General features: G+C 52.3%; 1 protein-coding gene across 1 annotated transcript in view; it reads left to right on the top strand.

Moving 5' to 3' along the window:
• Positions 1 to 22,942, top strand: part of ARHGAP26 (Rho GTPase activating protein 26) — a 157,051-nt gene that overhangs the window by 72,306 nt on the left and 61,803 nt on the right. The window contains 5 exon segments of the mRNA XM_050905360.1: positions 4,812 to 4,877; positions 6,156 to 6,230; positions 15,275 to 15,362; positions 16,500 to 16,558; positions 17,508 to 17,613. Of these exon segments, the coding sequence (XP_050761317.1) occupies positions 4,812 to 4,877; positions 6,156 to 6,230; positions 15,275 to 15,362; positions 16,500 to 16,558; positions 17,508 to 17,613 (394 nt within the window).

Below are 22,942 nucleotides of genomic sequence, written 5' to 3' on the forward strand. Positions count from 1 at the left end.
GAAACGAATCCTCCAGGCCATTTGTGCTTATTGCATGGAAGAGCACCGAAGAACTCCTTTCCCTTCCCCTCCCCACCATTTCCCTCTCCTTTTCCATATCCACTTGGTTCCCCATTAGTTCAGGACCCCATCGAAAGCTGTCTTTGTTTTCATAAGCTCTTCACAGACCTTGAGTCCCCTGACTGCCCTGTCTGCTGGTGCACTTGGCTGGGTGGCCTGGCCCTCTCCAGCAATCGTCACTTCCCAATCTTGGCAGCTCACTGGTAGTTTGAGACTTGAAGTAAGACTTGAAAACTCATTTCTCTCTGGTCTCTGCTTCTTGGTTTCTCCCTTTCTCTGTGGCTCTTCATTCCATAAAGTCTTTGAAAGAATTCATAACAGTAATCATCATGGCACTTCATTGCACGGCACAGAAAGGTGTGGTGGGGTATGCAGAAGAGCTTGCATTGACCTTGCGTTGCCACGACCGACATGCACACAGCTGGAGTCAGCAAGGTTGCCTGAGGCTGAACAGAGCTGATTCAGTCTTCTCACCCCCTTACTGATGCTCTGATATGCCATATCAGCGTAAAGTAGAGGAATTAATGGATTAAATAGAAATAATCTGCTAGGCAAAAATAGAACAGGATGAGACCAGCTCAGTAGCACTAGAAATATGATGCTACATGAAGGTCAGATAAGTATGTGTGTGTGTGCAACAGCTGTAGTACAAGCGATGTGTATCACCTTTGCTGATGTAAAATATTTCTCTGCTAGATTACAGTATGAATACTGCATCTCAGTTGTGCATTGAAATGCTGCTCTTATATGAAGAGCCTGTGACATGTATCTTGGCCTGGAGCTGTGTTTCACATCTTTCCCCTGGGGAATGAGAGCCTCAAGGGAGGGGGAATAGCACGAGGCAGGGCTGTAGGCTTTGCCCCTGCAGCAGGTTTGAATGCATGAACAGAGGAAAATACTGCCTCTGATAATAAAAGAGTTTGTAAATCCATTCCCTGTTATGGCTGAGAGGCCGTTTTAAACATATAGGATGGGGATTAGGGATGCCTGTTGTGAAGAGTGGAGAAGCGTGTTGGCCATGCTTTTCTGTGGCAGCCCCGAGACTTTGCTCTTCCCCGCTGCCTTCCCTCTCTCGTTTCCTGACCCCAGGTGATGGCAGGAGGCAGCTCCACAACGATTTAAACCCATCTGAGCGTGGGCTGCGGGTCCCGTCCCTCCCGTACACGCGTTCCCGCCTCTGCCTTGCTGCAGCGGCAGCTCTCATTGAGGTCAGCTGGCTGAAGACTTGGGTTTGGTGGGGTTTTTGAGAGAGCAGGTTTTTTTTCTTTTTTTTCTTTTTTTTTCTTTTTTTGTTAATCTTGCTGAACCCTCTTGCTGCACTAGTCCTGCTGTCAGGACATGGAGGAGAGCGGGGACAAGGCTGGGGCCGTAAGAGGCCAGACTCGGTCTGGCTGAAGCTGCCGGGACCACAGACCCTGCATTTCCTATGGGCACGCTCATACAGGGTTGCTCTCTCCAGCCCCGGAAGGCCATCGGTTGCCCCTTCCTTTTTCCCCGCTTCCTGACCTGCAGCCGCTATTAAACAGAAGCTAAGTGGGGTCTAAGCCGCTGAACCAAAGCTCAGGGCTGTGGATCGCTGCACTGCTGGGGCAAATGGAGCAAGTGTAAAATCTGGAGAGCAGTAGATACAAATCCGACTTTGATCTGTGCTGTTGCTGAATGGAATCATTGGGTAAATGAATGAGATAAAGAGAAGCGGCTTCTGTGAGAGGGGAAATCAGGCTTTTACAATGCTCATTAGAAGTTAAATTTAAGGATGAATAAAGGCACTTTGGATATTTAATCAGATATTATTTCTGGATATAACTACTGCAAATAAATCCCCGACCTTTCCTGATCCAGAGCTCAGCAATGAGTGGAAGAGCTTGTTCATCTACTTAGGAGGATTATGCTTGGTCACTTCCATCCGGAAGGACTGCTTGGTTTCTTACCTCTGCTATTGCCGAGTGCTGCGGAGAGGTGCAGTGCTAGCCTCTTGCTCGGCTGCGGAGTGGTGGGCTCTGCAAGGGGAGGGCGCACGTTTGGAGGCGTCTTCTGCTCAAGTTCAAACACGCGAGGGACTGAGGGAAAACTGCTGTTTGACGGAACGGGTTGGCACTTAAAGTGCATGGCAGAGAGCCTGAAATGGTGATCCGTGTTGGCTGGACAGCACCGTGCGGGGATACCAAAGATCAGGGTTATGGCCAGTATTAAGCCAAGTCTAATAAGGCCTGCTGAACCGGGTTTGCCTGCACGAAAGGGTTTCTACACGGTGGTTTCCTGCTTCTCAGGTACCCTTGTGCTTGTGTTTATCACTGATCTCAGATATGGTAGGCTGTGCCCCACTGATTGATGGCACATTGATTTTATGCTGCATCTGTGCTTGGAGACTGGTTAGGAGCGGTGCTGGAGAGCCCTGCAGGTGCCTAGCAAAGGGCCCTGGAGCTTCTGGAGATTCGCACATCCTATGGCACAGGCATCCTGCAACTTGTGTGCTTATGTTGGCTCAGCACTTCAGTGTGCTTGCCCAGAAAAATATAATAGAGCTGTTTTACTGTTTCACTGTTTCAGGTTCTTGTGCCATTCATCACACAAGAAACACCACCAGCAGAGAACTCAAAACAAGTGATTAGTAAGGGACTGCCCCATGCAAGCCATAGGCAGCCAGTGAGCTGGCAGCTCATCATGCACCAGCAGTGAATCTGTGTTTAAATAAGCGATGTGAACAGGGGGAATGCAAAGGAATAAAACTGCACGTGCCTTGCTGTGAGGACACTGCCAACCCTGGGCTCTGATCCCTTCCTGCTGTGCTCTCGATAAAATGCAGCTTTGTGTCTCTTGCAACACGGCATTCCCTCAAGTCTGTGCAGACGTAGTCATCTGCTTTTAAGCTAACGCTATGCCTTTTCTGCCTTCTGGAGTTCAACATCTTAAACCACTTGGCCATGCTGTACGATCCTCTGTCAGGCGCAGCCGGGAAAATCCCGCACCTTCCGCGTGGCAGCCGGGGAGCGGAGCAGAGCAGGTCGTGGCTCTACCCCAGTCCCCGGTGATGCTCCTCCCGTCTGCTGGGCCCACGCTGCTGCAGGATGGCGGCGGGGGCAATGCATGCCCGCCAGCTCGAGGGCCAGCCGGGGCGAAAGGGTTTTGCTTGAGGTGGCACGAGGGAGGCGGGCGGGCTACGTGCCCTGCCTCCCGCGGCCTCTGCCCAGGATGCTCATCCCAGCCCGGGGTGACCTTGCACACCCTTCCCTGTGGGGCTTCTGCCATATGAAAGGTTTCCCAAACCTTTATATAGGGAGGAAGTAATTTTCCTTAACAAATAGCTGTCTGCGGGCAGTGTTTTCCATGCAGTGGTGGAAAGCTGACTAAGGGATGAGTTCTTCCAGCAGGTATTTGGATCCGTGTATTAGTAATTCCTTGAAATTAAATGTGAAAGCCTGCAATGGCATGAGTTAATTAAGTTTTACATTCCATTAACTCAAATGTTTTAGATCTTACTCTCAGGCAGAGTCATCTGCCTTCAGGACATCCTAATTTGCACCAAATAAATATTTCATTTGTGCTAACAAAAGAAGGGGCTGTTCTTGAACTGTGCACATCTGTGTAGAGTGAGGGTAAATGGGATGTAATGTATAGTGGTCATGAGACAATATTGTTTAGCCAGGCTTTTGCATTGCCGCGGGGGCAGGAGTGTCTGCCTCAAGTGTGGTGCAGGCAGGGTGCAAGCACTGGTGGGGGCCCAGGGCTGGTGCTGGCTGCTCCCCAGGGACCGGTCCCCTCCCGCTGGGCACAGGAGATGCTTCGGACAGAGATTTGACCCGAAATTCATTCCCGTCTCCCAGTCCCTATTGCTCTTCCACCGCCACATGCTCCCTCCTCTTTGTGTTATGTTTTTACCTCCCCGCTTTCACCTTGCTTTTGATTTCTTTACTCCATTTTCCTTCACAGTTGCTGCTCACAGTTATCTCCTGCTTCTTTCTTCCACTTGTTTCTTTCCCAGTTCTCCTTTTATCGTCACTTTTCAATGCTTTAACCTGTCATATGGCTTGTCCTTGAAAAAACCTGCACCTGCACAAAACCACCTCAAAAGCCCCAAGAAGAAATCCAAGGCACCGAAGGCCCCCGCCCCGCTGCCCCAGGCAAAGCCTGGGAGGTCAGTCCTGTACCCCAGATACACAGGCGATCCCCAGCGTGGGGTCATGGAGATGACCTTGAGATGAAGGCATCTCTCCAGCACATAGATGGCTTGGTTAGCTGAGTGGAGAGCTGAAAGGATTTATAGGAATTACCTGGGACTCATCAAGCAAGCTGCCTCATGTGCCATTTTCAAGGATTTGTTATGTCAGAAATATATATGATTCCCTTTTTTTCCCAGCGACCTGTTGTCAACTTTCCCGACAAAGGTCTCTTCGGGTTATCTCACCTCGATCCTAAATTAATATTTTGACCAACTGCAGACGTAAATGCCTGACAGAGCCCGGGGCTCTGCTGCTCGGCGGGCGTGGGAGGTGCCGGTTCAGAGGGCTGTGGAGGCTGAAGTGATGGATTAGCATTCCGTGCTTGCCTGGGTTACACCTGGTACAAGCTACTGTACTCGTGCCTTTCTGCCCTGAACACCTAATTTATCTCCTCCTTCCTCCCCGCCTCGTGTGAGCAGTGGTACAGTATTGCTGTGAATGTCGGTGACGGCTGCGGCATGAGCGTTGTGCTCAGTGTGAAGCCATCCCTCTGCTAGGTGTTTATCACTTCTCTCTTCTCTTCCCTTTCAGCTGCCCAGTTGGATAATATCGGCTTCAGCATTATCAAGAAATGCATACATGCTGTCGAAACAAGAGGTAGAGCAGTTTGCCAGATGGTCTTGTTTTGGGGGACGGCCTCGCAGCTGTTTGTAGCGGAGCAGTTGCTTACCTGCTCTTTTCATGAACAAAAATGATTCATTAACCCTCGGAGACCCACATCAGATAAACCCCGTAATATGCTCAGGCAGATGCCTTTGCCGAGACACGCGTTTGCCCTGTGGCCGGAGTTAGCAGCGGCTAAGCAAAGGTCAGGGGCAGAGTTAGGAAATAATGCACTGGATGTGCAAAATGGGGGAAGGGACCGAAGCTGGGGACTTCATTTGAGCATCCCTTCGGGCGGTACTGCTGCAGAGCATTTCCTCTCATGTGGGATAACAGATAGATGGGCATTGCAATCCTTCCCCTAAACCTCTTGCGAAGACTGTTTATATACAGATGGGCTATCCTGTTAGCATCTGAGCCCCTCACAGTGAAATATGGGTCTCGTTTGCACATAGTTTCTGACAGTGCTGGTGCCTGTGCTTATGTGCGTAGGTAAGAAAGAGGCCTCACAGGAAACTTTGGGCTGAGTAGGGCTCTGAGCTGGCAGTATTTCTGCCCCTGTTCTTTCACTGGGGTCTTCTTCCTGCGCACAGGCAACGTAATATGCTGTGGGCTATTCAGACGTGACGTTTTCCCGTATAACACTGGCTGCAGTGCAGAGCTGGTGGCGAGAGCAAAGGAACACCTGGGGCCAAATTAAAAAAAAAAAAAAAAGAAAAAGAAAGAAATGGGTAGATGAGACCAAACAAGGCAAGTGCAGTCCTTGGGGAAAGTTCAGAGAGCTCCAGCCTGGGAGGTGCAGCACACCCGACCTGGGGTGCTTCGGTGGGAAGGGGCTTCTGTCACCGCATCCTTTGGCTGCTCTCTGCCCTAGCAAGTCGTTTGGTTCAAGGTCTCGTCGTTCCCTGTATGAAGAACATCCAAAAGGCTCAGACCTCAACCTGAAGAACTTGGCACAGTAAAATTTTCCAAAACTGCCCTTGTGTTGTATGTTAAGTGCAGATCCTTCATGGTGCAGCCATAACTCCCTTGCTGACTGTGGGGTGGTGGAAAGGTATCCTTAGATCTTTTATTCCTGAGCTAATTGGGGGTAATACTTTTAATCAATATGTGAAAGCCCTGACATCAAAACCAAATTTTACCCTCTTCTATAATTTTGTGTGTAGTTGGTGAAAGGGTTTAATTATTTTTGCAGTTAGAGAAGCCAAAGAAATGAAAGAAATGTTAGTAGCTCATGTGACATTCTCCTGATAAGCTCTTTATTTTTCCTAGGGATCAATGAGCAAGGGCTCTACCGAATCGTTGGAGTAAACTCTAGAGTTCAAAAGCTGTTGAGTATATTAATGGGTAAGTATCTCGTATTTTGTTAAAGGCAAGTAGATTGTGCTGCTTTGAAGTCTTGCCAGCCGAGAACGGAGGCTCTTGTCGGGGTACCTAATCGTGGTGAATGTGCTCTTAGGACCACGTGCTGTTAGAGGCCGGGAGGTCCCGGGGCACCACTGGCAGGTTGCTAAGGTAGGACTCACGTAGGACATTGCTTTAAAAGGTCTTCTGGTGCAGTCACTGGTGTCCTGCTCACATGCGCTACGAAGTTTGGCAGCCTTCCCAAATGCAAACTAAAATCGTCAAAGAAATAGCTGAAAGCTTTGGTTTTTAATCTCATACCTGCCACGTTGTTCCCAGAATACTTTTTAATTATTTTCTCTTGTGTGTTGCATGCTGCTTGTGGCTCTTCTTACTTCCCCCTTGGACCTTCTTATGCCTGTTTTAACACGGTCTTGCCCAGACCTTTCAAGCATGCGTTTCCCTCATGCCTGAGGCATCGGGTCCTGCGGTTCTGGGTGCTCGGGAGGAGAGAAGGTGTTGGGTCACACCGTGGCATAGCTTGGTGTTGACAATGTGGGGCTCCGCTGAGCACTGGCCCCGACGTGCAGCCACCCTGTGTCTGCCCAGCAGCCCTCAGAAACCTCTCCCCACCTCTGAGATGATATGATGGCAAGAGAGAGACTGTGGTGTTTGCTACAAGTGCCTTTGTGCTCTGAACCAGCATTCCCGTGGGCATAATCTGAGCACCGAAGCGTGTAGGAGCAAACAGGTCTTGTGATTGTCAGTGAGCCGGCAGCTGTTCCTGGTGCAGGTCTGGGACCGCTACAGCTGACTTTTCCTGGAGCGGTTCCTTGTCGGTGGTGCTGGGTTTCCATCACCCCATAGCCGTGCAAAGCCCTATGCTGGGTCACGCTTGTTGGTCTGCATTGGAGAATCTATAGCCTGACTCCCAGCCCAGCTTCTGTGTCAACTATAGCCCAGGGGTTATACTTGACCCAAAACCAAACGCGAGCCGTTCCCCTCTTTGGTCTTTTCGCTACCTTCCCAGGGCTTGGCCCCTCCAGCAGAACCTCCCCTGCTCCCTGTGCCCGTGTCTGTGGTCCAGGCTGGTGCTGAGGTTGGCTATGGCTGTGTGTGACCAAATGGACCGTTTCATCCCCTGAACTAGCAGGCGGCATTTCCATCCCCCAGCTGCAGCCCTGCGGGAGTCTGTCTGTCTGGGCACGCATGAGACAGACATTTGAAGAACCGTTTTGAGAAAACACACGCTTGGGTTGGAGCAGCGGCAGCTGCCCTCTGCCAGTCCCAGCTCATGCTTCTCAGACTTGGCAAAACCATGTATGAAATAGGTGTAATAATGAGAAAACAAATGCTTAATAATTCGTTAGCGCCCTTATGAATGTGTTTGCTACTCCTTGGGGGACATGAGTGACGTTTGTGGTCTTCTTCCTCTTTCCATTCGCTTATTGTCATTCCTTTGCAACGTGACTTCCTTCTCCTTGCCTTCACAAAATGCCAGTGCTCCTTTCTCTCTGTATTTCTCCTTGCAAAAAGTTTTAATCCACTGCGTTTCATTTTCAATGTCTTTCCTTCTCCTTTTCCAATTCCCCCTTCTTTTCCCACTGTTAGGATGTTCACTGAGCAAAGCCTGTGGTGGCTGTTACAGTTGTCAGCGTTAACCTATGCAAAATTGATAATCTAGGGATAATTAGGAAACAGAAGGGTAAGGCTTTAAATCAGAGGCTGTCGCAAGGGGACCTCTCTGCACCAGTTTTGCTCTGGCATTTGGAAAGTTCGCTGCAGTCACAAGAGCTGGTGACTGACTCTTTTATTAGTAGAAGTTTGGCATAGGTTCTGGGGCATGTGAATATGTCCTGCTAGCTACCCAAGTACAGCAGATAAGCCAGAGCTGTCTCATGGCACACACATTTGGCACTATGGCATTAGAGCGTCGGTTAAAGAGCATTGCTGCCCACCGATAAAAATAGGCCGGGGATTGGGTGCCCCACGGCGCAGCAGGTCTGACGTGCCAGGTCCTCTGCTTATGCTTTTCATGCCGGTGTGCATCATCTCGCGAGCTAGCAGAGCAACTGATCCTGTTTTCTTCTCGCAAGGGCGGTCTCGGGCTGCGTCAGTTCTGGGTCGAGGCGGCGGGGCTGTGACAGATGGCAAAACTTGCTCGGTTTAAGAGCTCTCCGTAGCTGGGAGGGATTCAAAGTTTTGGACGCCATCCAGCATCCATTATCTCCTCAGCGACTGAAGTCACTCAGCTGTCGACCTCGTGTCTCATAATGCGGTGATATATCGTCGGTGGTTTTTCTTTGTCCCGGCACATCTTCATTAGTTGTCGGTGCTGGAAGCCCCATCAGAGGCGAGTGCGTGCCGAGGGCTGGCGCTCGGGTGGCCCGGTGGGTGCTGGAAGCAGGACCCCCTTTGGGGATCTCCCGTGCCGTCGATCTCCAGGACGCTTTGCGAACCCGTGACTCCGTATCTTCCTCTGAATCGCAGGCAATTAAATCATCTTCGACAATCCCAGCGTTCAGGCTGTCTGTGAAGTCAAACGGAAATGTGTCTGTTGTCAAATCCTCTTCTGTTCTTGGCTGCCCTCGAGGCTCCGACGTCCTGCTCTGCTCTGCTCAAACGCTTGTGTTCGGATCCAACCCTCGTGAACAGAGGAGCCAAATTGTGCTTACAACTTCAGGTTTCCCTTATATTTAGAAATGAATGTGGGCAGCGTTACTGATTCACATACAGTTTAAATGGCAAAAAGATCAAGTTTCCCTGAGCGGTGGCTGGTGTCAGTGACGCTGCCGGGAAGGCCTTTGGCACGAGGCGTCTCTGCAGGAGGTTGGCACTGCGCTCAGCCGACCACGGAGCAGAGCCTTCCCGTGGGCAGCAGCCAGGTCAAGGACAGTGCAGGTCTTGGGCTTGGGCAGAACAGCTTGGCTTTGTCTAAACCGGGGTGAAGCGGGGAGGGGTGCCTCCCCCAGGGCTCGTGGGAGGCAGGTCATCTGTGCCAGAGCAAGCTGCCTTTCCCTAGCCTTCACCATCACCATGCACCATCAAAACGAGGACAAACCCCAACAAATCAGTCGGAGCTCCCATGAAAGGCTTTATTGTGGCAGTGTGTGCGCACAGGACAGCGGTGGTACCAGCAGATGCGCCGCTGAAACTCGGCCCTAAGATGAGTGGAGCGTTACAGCATCCGATCTGCTCTCCTTGCTCCTTCCCAACATGAGCCATAAGGGCTGGTGAGTGGGGCTTCCTATGGCCCCTCACTGCTGGGTTATAATGTGCCTTATGGCTGTTTTGGAAAGCTCTCAAGCCACCCAGGCGCGGGTGAGAATTATGGCTGGGTGATGAGGTGGTGCCCCAGGCAGTTCCCCTTGCTGTGGAGAAATTGGTAAGGAATTGAAACCGGCTGTCTTACGGCAGCAGCTTTCTCCATCCCTGGGAAGCAGATGGCGAAGTTCCTTAGAAAGGGCTTCGGGCGCTGGCCGTGCGGGATGGGCTGTGCGGCAGCCGGGGCCGGCGGGGGCGGCTGCCTCGGGGAGCGTCCCCGGCGTTGCACGCGAGTGTCTTGTTGCGGTTCCTTCACGGCTGTGGGTTTGGGGGTGTCTGATCAGCCTGGGCTTCCCTCCCGCCCGCCGCGCTGCCGTGCCGCGGCCAGCCCCGTTCCCTGCCCCGTGGCACCCATCCCATCACCCAGGGTTTACAGGGATGAATGCATGGAGATGAACGGGGCCCCCATCCCCTCTGCTGCTGCTGCTGTTTGCCTCCAGGAAGAAAACAAACCAGCAAAACTAATTTTTTGGGAATTGGAATGGATTCCTCCCACCCCTGAATTTCTGTGTAGATCCTGCCATAAAAAAGCACATTCTAATTTCTTCCTGATTTAGATCTGGAGTGCCGCAACTCCCTTTTCTTTCCTCAGATATCCCCCGTGTGAGGCTGTGATAACCCCCTTTGGTCTCGCAGCCCGGGGAGAGCCGGGAAACGCTGTCCTGTGTGGCATTTGTGACCACGCAGAACGAGTGAGCAGGAGCGGGAGTGATGCTGCAGTGGCTGGCAGTGTCATGGGGTGAGCAAAGTGCTTTCTTCAGTCTCTGCTGGAATAAAAAGCTTGAGGAAGTTAAATTTCCACTCCCTTTCCCCTCACCCTTTCACTTCAGCCTTTTCCGTATCTGCTAAGAGACATCAGATTAGTAATTTACAGCAATAAGCAACTTCAGGGTTAATACTGAATTTGGCCTGTGGGTGCTTTTACAGGCCTTATTTCACACTTACACCAGTTCATGTGGAAATGTGTCCTTGTGCGGAGACAGAAGTTCGCTGTGGTGCTGGCTGCAGCCATCTCTAGCTGGGGAGACAGATGCTACATCTGTAACCTACAAAGCTAACTTTTTGCAGACTCATAAATTTGAAGGTCAAGGGGAACTGATTATCTGCTCCGAGCCTTTTCATGAGACCGACCGTAGAATTTCACCTAGTGTTTCATGAATCATGCCTATAAACTCCTGGATGAGCTTTTGACAAGACATCCAGTCTTGAGTTGTTTGTTCAACTTCAGTGAAGGCCTTGCTATTAAAAAGGGTTTTTTTAAAAGGGTTTGGGTTTTTTTGTTGGGGTTTTTTTACTATGCCAAGCTTATCTTTAATCTATTAAAATTGCCTCCTTAAAACGGTAGTGCAAAAGGAAGTTGCCTTGGCATTGATGAGGAAGGATGGTGTTCATTTGGGTGATTGCTGAGAGAGACACGTGATCTTTGTGTGAATATACATTTCTTAAATGTTTACTTTTTCAAGTGCTCCTCTTGATGTTTATTTTTAATTAAAATAAACCCTTTGCCCTCAGGGAAAGCCTAACTCTTATTCAGTGCATTCTTTTAATTAGTTTTAAAATTACACTATGCTTACCTATTGCTTTAAAATTCAAAAGCGCATTATATGTGTCTGTGAAAAGACAAATACCACTGAGCTGAATCCCTGGGACCAGATGGCGTCGGCAGCCGTATCTGGCGTCAGGCTTGGCCTTGGTCGCAGTGAGTGCCCCTCTGCGCCTGCTCCGGCTCTCCAGGGACGCTTGGCACTTCCATATCACTGAAAGGACCCACAGCCGTGTCTCCCGAGGTCCCCGCAGAGTTTTCCCAGGGATTTTGATGGGGGCAGGATCTCTGTTGTATTTCCAGATCCTGCTCACCCAGGGCTCGGTGCAGTCAAAGCCTTCAGCTCCATTTGCGCTCTGGAGTGGCTGAGAGAAGCCAGGACCGAGTTAGCAAAGAGTGTTCATGAAGCAGCATCCAAGCAGGAGAGAAACAACGTGCTTACGCCTGCAAATGGGGCACGTTCATGCCCTGCTCCTCTCTCCTCCCCAGCCGCGGCCGGCGCAGTGCTCCGCGCTTCTGGCATGGAGGAGTCGTGGTCTTTAGTCTTGGTACTCGGTGCCTTGGCGCCATACGTGAGGTGTCCACGGCCGGGCCACTTAAATGCCGATCTGGTGCTGGCTTTCGAGATGACTGGCTATAATTGTCAGCAAAGATTCAAAAATAAATGCCATCCGCGTTGGTGTCTGCTAGGGGTGGGTGTGCAGATGGCAGCGGTCACTGAGGACCCCCCCCCCGGTGCGGACAGCTTGGCTCCGGCTCCCGTGGCGGCGGGGTCCCGGCGTGGGTGGAGGTGCCGAAGAAGGGAGCCGTTGCTGCTTCCTGACGGCTCTTTTATTGTCAAAGCATTAAGGTGTTTTCACAGAAATCAGTAAAAATAGCGCCTTATTGATCTCACTACAGAACCTTGTGCAAACAAGTCTGGCTTCCTGACCTGGGTTGGTGTTTTGCAGAAAGCAGGGAGAAGCAGAAAGCTGCAGATTCCTGCAAGCACGGTTTGCAGGCGGCTGGTTCAGATCCGCCTTGGGAAGGAACGGGCTGCTAATCCAGAGCCTCCTATTTACATCGTCCAGAACAGCTGCGCGGTTTTTTAATTTCTTTAAAGGAATTTTTAAAAGGAAAGATAGGAGGGGAAAAAATGCAGGAAGGAAGGGAAGGCCCCAGAGGAGATGGAGAAAAGTATGCTGCAGTATTCGACAATAAAAATAGAGGCGCTTCAGAGGCTCCCTGGCCCCAGACGCTCGCACTGCGCAGAGCTGGAAACCAGAGGGCGGGAGGGCAGCTCCTCAGTTCCCGTGGGACCTGTGAGCCGGTGCTGTGAATCCCCGGGCAGAGATGGGGTGTGGGGCAAGGGCGGGCAGTGCTGGGGTGCCGAACCCTCCTTGGCACGAGCACCGAGAGCGCGGCGGGGCGCAGGGCTGGCACGCGTGCAGTTACGAGTTGTGGGACTGGATTTCCTCTGGGCCCGTTGGCATCACGGCTGTGCAGATGCCCGGTTCCCACGGAGCGGTGCCGGGGCCTGGAAGCACAGTGCGATGCAGAGGTGCTGAGCTGGTTCTGGGCCCCTTGCACCGAACCATGGCCAGGCGAGCTGCTCTCCTGGGAGGCTGCTGCTGACGATTGCCGGGAAGGGCTGGCTGAGCCTGTGTGTGGCATTGTGCTGGTGGTACCTCACTGCCCTCAGACCCGCCGCGTGCCCTGGGGTGCCAGTTTGGCCAGTGCTGGGATGGACACGCTCCAGGAGCCATGCCGCTCCCCTCTGCCTGGCTCTGGGAGAACATCCAGTGGTTTCAGGATGCTCCCGCCCATCTCCTCCAGGGTCTCATTGCAAAGTTTGCATCGGGCCGTTACAAAGTGTGACCCAGCGTCACCGTTTGCACCTTTCCCGCAAGTCAGTAACGCGCTGGGTGCTGGCCCAGAACAGCCTCGTGCTGCAAAAAGCAGCTGTCAGTTGGGAAGCGCAAACCCGCACTTCTCTGCAGAGCCTGGTGCAGCCCGTCCTGCAGCCATCCCATGCGGGCTCTGCTGCAGGGGCCGGCCTCTGCCCCGGCCCCGGGGGGGCTCAGCTGGGAGCTGGGCTGACGGAGAGCTTCCCGGGCGTGCGGTGCACTGCGGGGCTGGAGAGGATCTCTTCATCCTCCCGGTGAGGGTACGCGGTTCAGAAAACGGCTCTGCTCTGCGGGGTGGGAGCGATCCCAGCAGGACTGTCAGACAGTAATTAGGGGTTCAGCCACGCTGGAGAGCTCAGCAGCGGGGTGGATGCAGTGTCTGCTCGACACCAGCGGGATGAGGGTCTTGGTGCCTGGGGCTGGGACCTGCTGGGACCCGGGGAGCATAGCCAACGTAAGCATCATATCATGTAGCTTATGCCTCTCTCTGGTATCTTTTGCCCTTGCCTTGTCAAAGCCGAAGCTAGCGGGAGAAACTAGCTATTGCCAGAAAGCATTTCGAATTTCCATTTGTGTTTTCATCTAAGGCAGCCATGGAGGGTCAGGAGTGTAAATCCTGGAGGGGCAGGGTGAGCAGGGGAGCGGCTCGGACCTTGCCTCTGCTCGACGGTGGGAACAAGGACCTGGGGAGAAGTGTCCTTGGAGGACGGCAGTGCAGAGGCGTGCGCACATCAGCTGTAGCTTGGAGACCTTCCTCACGAGTGCTACGAGAGCCGCGCTTGCCAGCTGTGCTGGCAGCCAGCTCTCTGCAGTGTTACGTGTGGTGCTTGGTGACAGGGTGGGCACGAGCCACGGCGAGGGGCTGCGGTGAGTGGATGTAGATGGCAGCTCGATCTCTACCGTCGCTCGCCGACATTGCGCGCCGAGGGCCTGGCACCGTCTCGTTTGTCGCGGGGTCCGGGCTGGGTTCTCTCCGTGCCAGGAGGTTTGCTGTCGTACCCGATGCTCCTCGAGGCTCGCTGCTCATGGCAGCTCGGGGGCTGCTGCAGAGCCCGGCGTCTGCCACGGGGGTGGAGGAGGGTGAATCAGGCATTTAAAAATTAAAGATGGCAAGAAACAGCCTGCGGTGCGGAGGATGGAGGAACAGAATAGGATGACATCAAGAGGCCAGAGGTGACAAAACAAACTGCAGCGTGGTTCTGCCGCGCCAGTGACCCTCCCAGCCAGAGCTGCCTCTGCGCTCCCTGCCCTGCACCGCTTCAAAACACCCTGGGTGCTTCTTCTCTCCCTCGCCGCTAGCGCAGCTCAAACCAAGCAGTGTCGCTACTCTCCCCCACGTACCTTGGCAGCGGCGAGAGGCTCCCGGGTCGTGATGTTCCCTGGGGAGCCTGCCGGTATTCCTGCTCTGCGAGGCGATGGGAGCTTCCCAGTCCAAGGCCACCTCGCAGCCAGCATCAGGCTGGTGAGGGCAGTCTTGGTGGCACGTTTCTGGAGTGGTGAGCTGAGCAAGGGTCCCCAGGGCGGGCAGCCCGGTGGATAATGTGCGAATGCCGTCGGTGTCGAGGCCGGCCGCGGAACGCCGCATGCAACAGCCCCGCTTCCTCCCTCCCATCCACGTGAAACGCAGCTGTGGAGCCGAGGGAGCGCGGAGCTGCCTTCCCACACCCTCTGCGGCGGGTCAGGCTGGCTCCAGGGACTCTTCCCCGCCTTGGGCGGGAGAACAAGCCGCCTCCTGTCCCCCCGCACACCCGGGCAGGGCTCCTGCCTCTGCCACCCCGTCTATCTTGCTGCCTGCCCGACACCCACCAACTGCCACAGAGGCCGTGTCACCGTTACTGCTGTCGCTGACGTTCGTTTAGGCTGTGGCAATGCCTTGCAGCCTACTTGGGGCTGGGATTTTCTGCTGAGTCCTGGGAGGGAGGGGGGTCCTCTGTTTGTCTGGGTCCATGTCATGTTTGTGCCCTGCTCTGTCACCGCTGTCGCTGAACACCACAGTCTCCTGCACCCTGTGTAATGTCACGCCTCGAGTCAAACTACCCATCTCATTGCTCATAGATTAATGTTTTTCTTTTCTTTTTCTCGTCCCATGCAAGCGAGCATGGCCAATCTCGTGTAACAAACTCTGCTTCCCTGCAGAAGTGTCTGTTGGAGGATCGGCTTGTGGTCACTGGGCTGGGGAATAGCAAATAAAATGGGATGTGACGGTGTTCCCACACAGCTGAGCTGGTGAGCTGGTATGAACTGGTATTATCTTCACTTTGGTTGACTTTTTTCTTTTTTGTCTTTTTCCTTAGATCCCAAAACAGCCACAGAAACAGAAACAGAGATCTGTGCAGAGTGGGAGATAAAGACCATTACTAGTGCACTGAAAACTTACCTGAGGTAAGGCAGAAAAGCCTCATCTGTCGTGTGGCTTCAGGACAGATTCGGTGACGGTCTGGGGCGTTACTGCCTGTTATTGCAGGTCCTTAACAATAGCACTTTAATAGAAACAAAGAAGAAACTACTCTTTGAGAATTTATTCTGGCTTTTCCCTTGACCCTCCAGCATGTTTGAGTAGGATCTGGGGAACACGATCAGCTCTCTGACAGATGCATGCATCATACAAACATGAGTTTAAAAGCTCAGTCTTGTGTCCCCTGCCTTGATTTAAGCTTTTCCCTAAGCTTTTCACGATGAGCTTCCACCTAATGAGCATGTGGCAGAAGGTGAGCACAGTGCTCCTCTAAGAGCTGTGGCTGTAGTGCTTTTTCAGGACCGGGTGCTGAGCTTTACTGTAGCAATAATTTCTGTATGCAAGCTGATGCCATTATCGCCGTGGGTTATCTTCCCAAAGGGTTGGTTTGTTGGCAGCAGTCAGCATCTCATTATCCACAACATGCTTCTACCTGTCGCGACTGCAGCTTCTTGCTTGCTGTTGCTGTTCTGTGCACTGGGTTTTATTTGAGAGAGAGAGAGAGAGCACGAGAGAGGCTAAATCCAATTAGGGTGATGAGTATAATTAGCTTGGTGGATCTCAGCCTAGAATATCACAAAACACTACATAATTTTGCATGATTGGCAACTTTTGCTCCAGAGTTTGAACTGTTTGCAAAGCAGTGAAGAATGTCGGCAGCACCAAGATGTCCCACTGAAGGGATGTGGAAGTGGGAGGGGAGAATGGGGAATTTAACGGGAACAGTGACTGTTCAAGTTTTATGACTAGGCTTGTTTCTCTTTTTAATTTATTTTTAAACTTACTTGGAAATCATGGGCTCACTGAAACTCTATGTTACTGTTTTACTGAAGGAATGTTAAACTTAAAAATGAATTTAGTGTGGTACAGAAAAGGGCGGAAGAATAAATCAGAGGTACTTCAATAGATCTTATTCCTTCTAACGGGGAGAATTAATCAGAGTTGCTATTGCTTAATTCTGCACTTTTCAAAATGGAGCTGAATTTATGGTAAGGGCAAAGCTTTATTTCTGTGGATTGTGTTACTCAGATGTGTTTTGTGCGTGTTACCTTTTTATCTTCCAGAATGCTTCCGGGGCCGCTCATGATGTACCAGTTTCAAAGGAGCTTCATCAAAGCAGCAAGTGAGTTTGTTGATGTTTATGGCACTGATCTGAAAGAGGAGCGTAATTTGCAAGTAACTGAGCATAACCTCTGCCCTGCTGCTTCCCCGCGGACCTCCTTGTTCTTAAGTCCTGGAAAGTAGAATAAGAATGGAGAGACAAGGGGCACGTTGTTGTTTGGGACTTACCGGATGAAAAGGAAACGCAGATGGTGGAGGGGGAGCGGAGAGCTGGCTGGTGGCAGTAGCTGCTGCTGCAGTTCTGTCTTATTTTGACCATCATCTGCCAAAACGAGGGAGGCTGTCGTTCAAACACCACCTACGGTGTTTTGATGAGATCGGTTGCGGTTCAGATGTCTGTGCCGCTTTCCTTTGACTGCCCTGGGAAGGTGCTTCGTATGAGAGCGGGTGACTCTCCGTTGGCAGCTGCGCAGCCAGGGTGCATGTGGGTGGGAGCAGGGGGTCAGGAGGGCTCACGTGGTCCGTGGCCCCATCGGTGGTAGCCTCCTTGAACGGCTCCCGCTTAGGCTGTCGGGGCACGTCTGAGGACCTCAGCCTGCTGAGGACCAGATGCGACAACTTCGCCGGGCGCTGTGCTGAGCACATCCTGACAGTGCTTGGGAACACATTGAACGGGAACGTGCTGATGTTCCCATTGCTGGAATCGGAGAAACACTGGTTACAGCCAGCCCCTTCCCTGATCACAACTGGCTTTTCACGTGGCTGGCATCTGCTCTCAGCTCACTATTTCAGCCCGTTAGTTTCTTCCTTTTGGAAACAACTGATTGGAGTTTGTACAAAGGAAAAGCGCCGAGGAGAGTATCCGTAGCACGCCTGGGTGTAGGGTGGAGCAGGTCCCCAGGATGTCTGTCAGTGTTAGTGTTTGGGCCTGCATAATTTATTAATTTAATTATAATTTCCATAATAACCCCCCTGATGCAGAGATAAATCATCTTTTATTTCCAATGCAGAACTGGAGAATCAGGAGTCGAGGGTGTCAGAGATCCACAGCCTCGTTCATCGGCTCCCGGAGAAAAACAGGCAGATGCTGCACTTGCTCATGAACCACTTGGCAAAGTACGTTTATGACTGATATGTTTTTCTCTCCTTTTTCCACTTCCTCTGAAAGTTAATAGTGGTAGAAAAGTTTCCTTGTGTGTGTGTGCGGTGTTGAGTCATATCTGGTTGGCGAGTAACTGGAAACCCGTGTGTGAGTGAAACGAGGGCTGAGAGACGGAGCGGGGAGGGAGGGAGGGAAGGAGAGAGGGGGGCTTCCCCGCTGACCCACGGCCCTGCCGTCCCCTGCCTGTGCGGCCGTGCCCCGGCCCCGCGGCGGCAGGAGGAACCCATACGCTACTGGGAATATAGCATTGCTTTTAATGGCACGGCAATGGGGTTCGGCTATCCAGAAGGCAGAGCGGAGGTTAAGCTCCTCGCTGGGTTTCAGAGCAAGCCTAGTATTAAAGGACTAAAAGCTATTTCTTTGCTACAATAGAAGACTACTCTGGGGCATATCTTCTGCCTTTATGCAACCTGATGAATCAATACTTCTAGGTCACCTTGAAACTCTTTGAGGGCAAAGGAATTGAATAATTTTTTTGCTTTCAGTGATAGAGCTGACCTATAATTTCCCATCTTCTTCCTGCTCCTGCTGGTTACCATGGAAACCTTTGATTAGTGTTTAAAAAGTGAAAGCATCATCAGGTGTTTGTGCCAGCCTCAAGGCTGCGGGGTCGTACCTGCCCTCGCTGTTCGCACCGGCGCTGCGTGAGCAGGAGGGATTAGGCAGGACTTGGAAGCCTGGGGAAGGAGTTAATCGGCATAACCATTTAGAAGAAGGTCTGGGAGAACCTGAAGTTATCTGTTTAAGAGAAAAAATAACAAATGGTACTTGAAATAGGCTTAAAAATGACTCCACATGCTTTCTTATGACACAAGTTTGTGTCTGTTCCATGGACTCCCCAGCAAGGCTGTTAAAAACCAAAGAGCTGGTTTAGATCTCGGTTTCAAGGTTTAGATCTGCATTTGCAGGCTCAAGCCAAGGGCCAGGCGGTTCCAGGTACTTCCATCGGCCAAATATGTGCAAGGACTCTCATAACCGCTTAAGTGCTTTTCATTTAAAGGAAAACCTGGTGGCGTTTGAGTGAGAGATGTGGAGAGGGGAGGCAGGTAATACAATGGGTTTCATGCTGCTTTAGTAGGGAAGGAACTAAAACAAAACAGAAACAAACAATGAGCGTATTGGTGTGTGCTATATTAGGAAGAGAAACAGCTCAGTGGTTATTTAATGGGAAAAAAATTATCTCAGAGAAAGGCAGGAAGCCGAGGAGCGAGAGCCTGCTCTGCTGAGCTCGCTGCCCTGCCGAAGCTGTCCTGGCCCTGGAGCCAGTGCTGTTCCTGGGGGGAATCCCGGGCTGCGGGGGCCAGAGGAACAGCTAGCCCCGGGCACGGGCCCTCCAGCATCCCTCCTGTGTCCGTCCTGCAGCCCCTGCACAGCGGCACTCCTGCCGTGTGCTGCGGGGCTGCCCGGCAAGGAGGACCTTGCTCCGGGAGCACCAGGGGAGCAGCCCGGGCCGGGCCTCATTGCTGCGGCTCTTGTAAATGAACCGGTTGAGGCAGCGGTACCATAAAGCCGGATGAAAGATGCTGGGGTGGAGATGAAGCTTCACATCTGCAGAAGATGTTTGGAGGGAGGGAGAGTGTGGCACAAGGGACAGGGGCCTGGCTGTCCCAGGTGACCTGTGTGGGGAAGGGGGATGCTCCGGGGTGGGGTGGGGACCGGCCGGGGTTTGGGTGCTGCCCCGTCCCTGGCGAGGGGAGCCGAGAGCAGGGCATCCACAGCTAACGCAGGCAAAACCCAAGGGCCCCTTCCTGGCCCTGCCAAGCTGGGCTGCACTTCTTGGAGGGGATTGTCTCATCTGTTTCTGTTTTTTTTTTTTTATTTTAAGTAATGTATGAATAATCAAGATGCACATTTTTATCAGATGAGCTAAAAAAATATTTCTCACAGTATTACTGCGGAGATCTCTTACACTAAAAGCAGAACTCAACCTGTATCAGTCAAATAGAGAAAGAGAGCCTGTCCCACGTTGTCTTACATCTGGTTTTTTGGTTTGTGTGTTCGCTGTTGCTTACTGAAAAGGGACATGGGGCTCCTCGTGTGCCATGGGGCTGCAGTTGATAACAGTAATAAAACCGTGCTAACACAGGTGATACATTAAAAAATGGCAATTACTAGCACAAATTAAGTATCAGCCGGGGTAAGTGCCTCTGAGGTGGTTGAGCAGTGCCCTTCCTTCTGCGCAGCAGAGAAATGGCGTGGGTTTCCCGTGGCGGCTGGGTGCAATTCGGCGTGCGGCGAGAGGGGGCTTGCACCCCAGCAGACCCTGGGCAGGCGGGGGGATGCCGGCGCTCCGGCTCCCGGGGGAAAGCGCTGCTGCTCCCGAGGCTTGTCCCCCTGCGCCGGAGGGGAAAAGAGAGCTGGAGGCGGGGGGAGGACAGATCCCGGGGGCAGGCAGAGGCAGGGTGGAGGGAGGGAGTGTATAAATAGAAAACGAAGTTGATTTCTGCCTCTTACTGCATCTCTAAGCCTGTTTGCGCTGCCTCCTGTCTCATGTTCAGGTGTCCAGGCAATTATCATACAGAGTGTGAGCAATCCCTGTCCGTGCTCCTTCATCAGGAATGTAATGCTGCAAATTTCCTCTTCTGCTCTACAGACCCCGGTTGCAGTGAAACTTGCTATTATGATGTTATTCTTTGACCCATGAGTAGGTGAAACCTTTAATTTTCCTTCTTGGGACATGTTCGCGCTGTCAGGATTCCTGTGATAAACCCAGCTGTGATTTACTGTTCCTGAAAGAGAGGAGATCTCTTTGTTCTGATGTTTTTCCAAGGGGATCTCTGCAGGAAAGCCTGCACACCCGCAGTCCGGACCATCCCAGCAAGCCCTGCATTCTGCTGGCCCTGTCAGCAGGCACGTCTGAGGATGCAGCAACTGAAGTTAGCGAGACTCTGGATGATCTTAAAAATCGCCTGCTTTCTCTTGTCTCAGGCCAGAATAGCCCATGTCTTTCAAAGAATTGAAAGGCAAAGCCAGCACATATCTTCTCCTGTTCCTTGTAGCTGTTTTAGTTACCAGGGTCGCTATTGCTTAGTCAGTCTGTTAATCCTTGGAGCTTTTGGAGTTTGCAGGGGATGGCTGGTGAGAGTGCTCCTCATGCGCTGCCTTAAAAATAAGAAACACACTTTTTAAAAAGCTACATGAAGAACTGATGCCAGGAGATGTGGCGAGCTCGCTGGGTGAGCATGTGTGGTACCGGAGCGCGCATGGCAGTGACACTGTCCCTCGCCACCGTGTCCCCGCTCTCCCGAATGCCTTTTCCAGCATCATTTTTTAGCAGTTTGTGCCCAGCCTTCCCTGCGCCAGTCGGGGCAGCAGGCTCGAGCTCCGCGTGGTGCGGGACTCCTCACACCGTCTTCAGGGTTTTCTCTCTCTTTATTCTGGGAATATTTTCCCCACTGTTTCTAGCTGGGAAAGGAGGAAAACAATACTTCCTCGGTGCTGCAGAGCACCTCGGGTGCAGCAGGCTGTCCCGCAGCATGTCACCTAGCAACACGCTCCTGCTTGCATGCTTCCGAGTTGTTTTGCTGCAGATACCTCCTTTTGGCCCAGCACCTATCTCCAAGAATGGCTACACTGTAGTTTCAAATGCTTTTTTATCAATAGAACGTGCCAGCTCTGATTAAACTGAATTTTTTTTTTTTCCTGCCAAGTAAGCTGAAGCAGTTCAAAGCGAAGCGGAGGCGCGCGCCGTGCTGCTGAGCTTGCGGGTGGCTGCGCCGGTGGGGCTGCTGGGAGTGGAGCTGGTTGCAGAAAATTGCCATTTTTGTTAGTGGAACTGCATTGTCATCCCTGTCTTTTTCGTCTTTTTTAACGTACTTTCTCACCAAGGAATAAATGCTTTGGAGGTGCAGAGCAGGAAGATTTCGCTCTGGTTATGTTTCAAGCATTTAGGAATTGGTTTTTTTGCATGGACATAATTTGACATCCGAGCCTTGCTTTGTTCTTGTGGCAGTGAAATCCAGGTTCTCCAATACAGATGGTGTCGTGCTCGTGCACCCTTCAGCGGGGCTCCCGAGACCCTCCCGCAGCTCTGCATCGCTCCGTGCATCGCTCCTGCTGCTGCTCTGCGCGTCCCCCCGGCCCGAGGAGCAGGGCTGCCCTGCCTGCGCATCCGCTCCTCTCCTGGCAAAAGGTCAAAACAATAAAGCAGGCTGCAGAAGAAATGTGTGTACGTGTATTTAGCAGAATTAATTATCTGTAATCATTCGTGGCTGCGGCCTGGCCAGCAGTGACTAGTTCCCTTTGGTTTTGCTGCGGTGGTGTTTTCTAGTTTACGTGTTTTAACCAACATGATAGTGATTGCTATCTCTAGCACAAATTGTTTTTCACTTATCAGCGTGGATGGTTTCCATGGGCTCTGCAGGGCGGCTGCTATCGGCCACAGCCCCACAGATCCAGCAAAAACCCACCCTCTGTTACAGCCGCTGCATGGGACGGGGCAGGGGCTGGACGCGGAGCGAAGCGCGTTTCGGAGGGCTCTCTGCTGAACGAGGGATTGTTGGCAAAGGAGAAGAAGAAAAAAATCCTCCAGGTCTTCTGCCTAAAAACACAACCCGGTGCTTGTTTTCCTTCGCGTGGAGCAGTCCCGTCCTTGGCAGCCCCGCGCCGTGCTCCTCGGGCTGTGCTGCCCATGCAGAGCCCCGCGGGAGCCGGGGTCCCTGGCAGCAGTGGCGGTGCTCGCCATGGCATCCTCTGTGCCCAGTGGCTTCAGGAGACCCACCGAGGCACTTGTGTGGGACTGGGGGCGGCTGCTTCCCCAGAAATGTGCTTTTCCTTGGGTTGTTTTCCCCGTTTCCCCCCGAAGGTGCAGCCGGCGAGGAGGCTGACGCCTCTTGGCACAGCAGGTCTGATTTCATCCCCGTGGCAGCTGTTTATGCTGCTGTCTGGTAACTATTCATTTGCTTGATTTATGTATTACTTCCAGTAAGTCATTCTTGTCCAGGACATTCTGGAAATTTCCACTAGCCGCTGAGGCCTCTGAGATGCACTTCTCTCATATGCTCCTCGCCTGATTTGGCTGCCAAAAGAAAATAGCGAGCGAGCTCTCTGACCTCGCGTGGCCAGGCCAGGCAGCAATCCTCCCGTGCTGCCGCCTGCTCGCCATGCTTCGGAAATGCTGGGGCTTTTTGCCCGGTGCCTGTTTCTGATCCCTTTGGGTCATGGGACTGCTGGGTCCTGGGTGAAGCCTTGGGAGTTCAAGTGACCCAAAGGATCTGAGTGCTCCCGTGGGTAGCAAAAGGCACGTCACACGAGAGGTGACTCCCTGTAGGCACGCTCTGCCTT

Source organism: Gymnogyps californianus, chromosome 14 (assembly GCF_018139145.2).
Source record: "Gymnogyps californianus isolate 813 chromosome 14, ASM1813914v2, whole genome shotgun sequence".
NCBI lineage: Eukaryota > Metazoa > Chordata > Aves > Accipitriformes > Cathartidae > Gymnogyps > Gymnogyps californianus.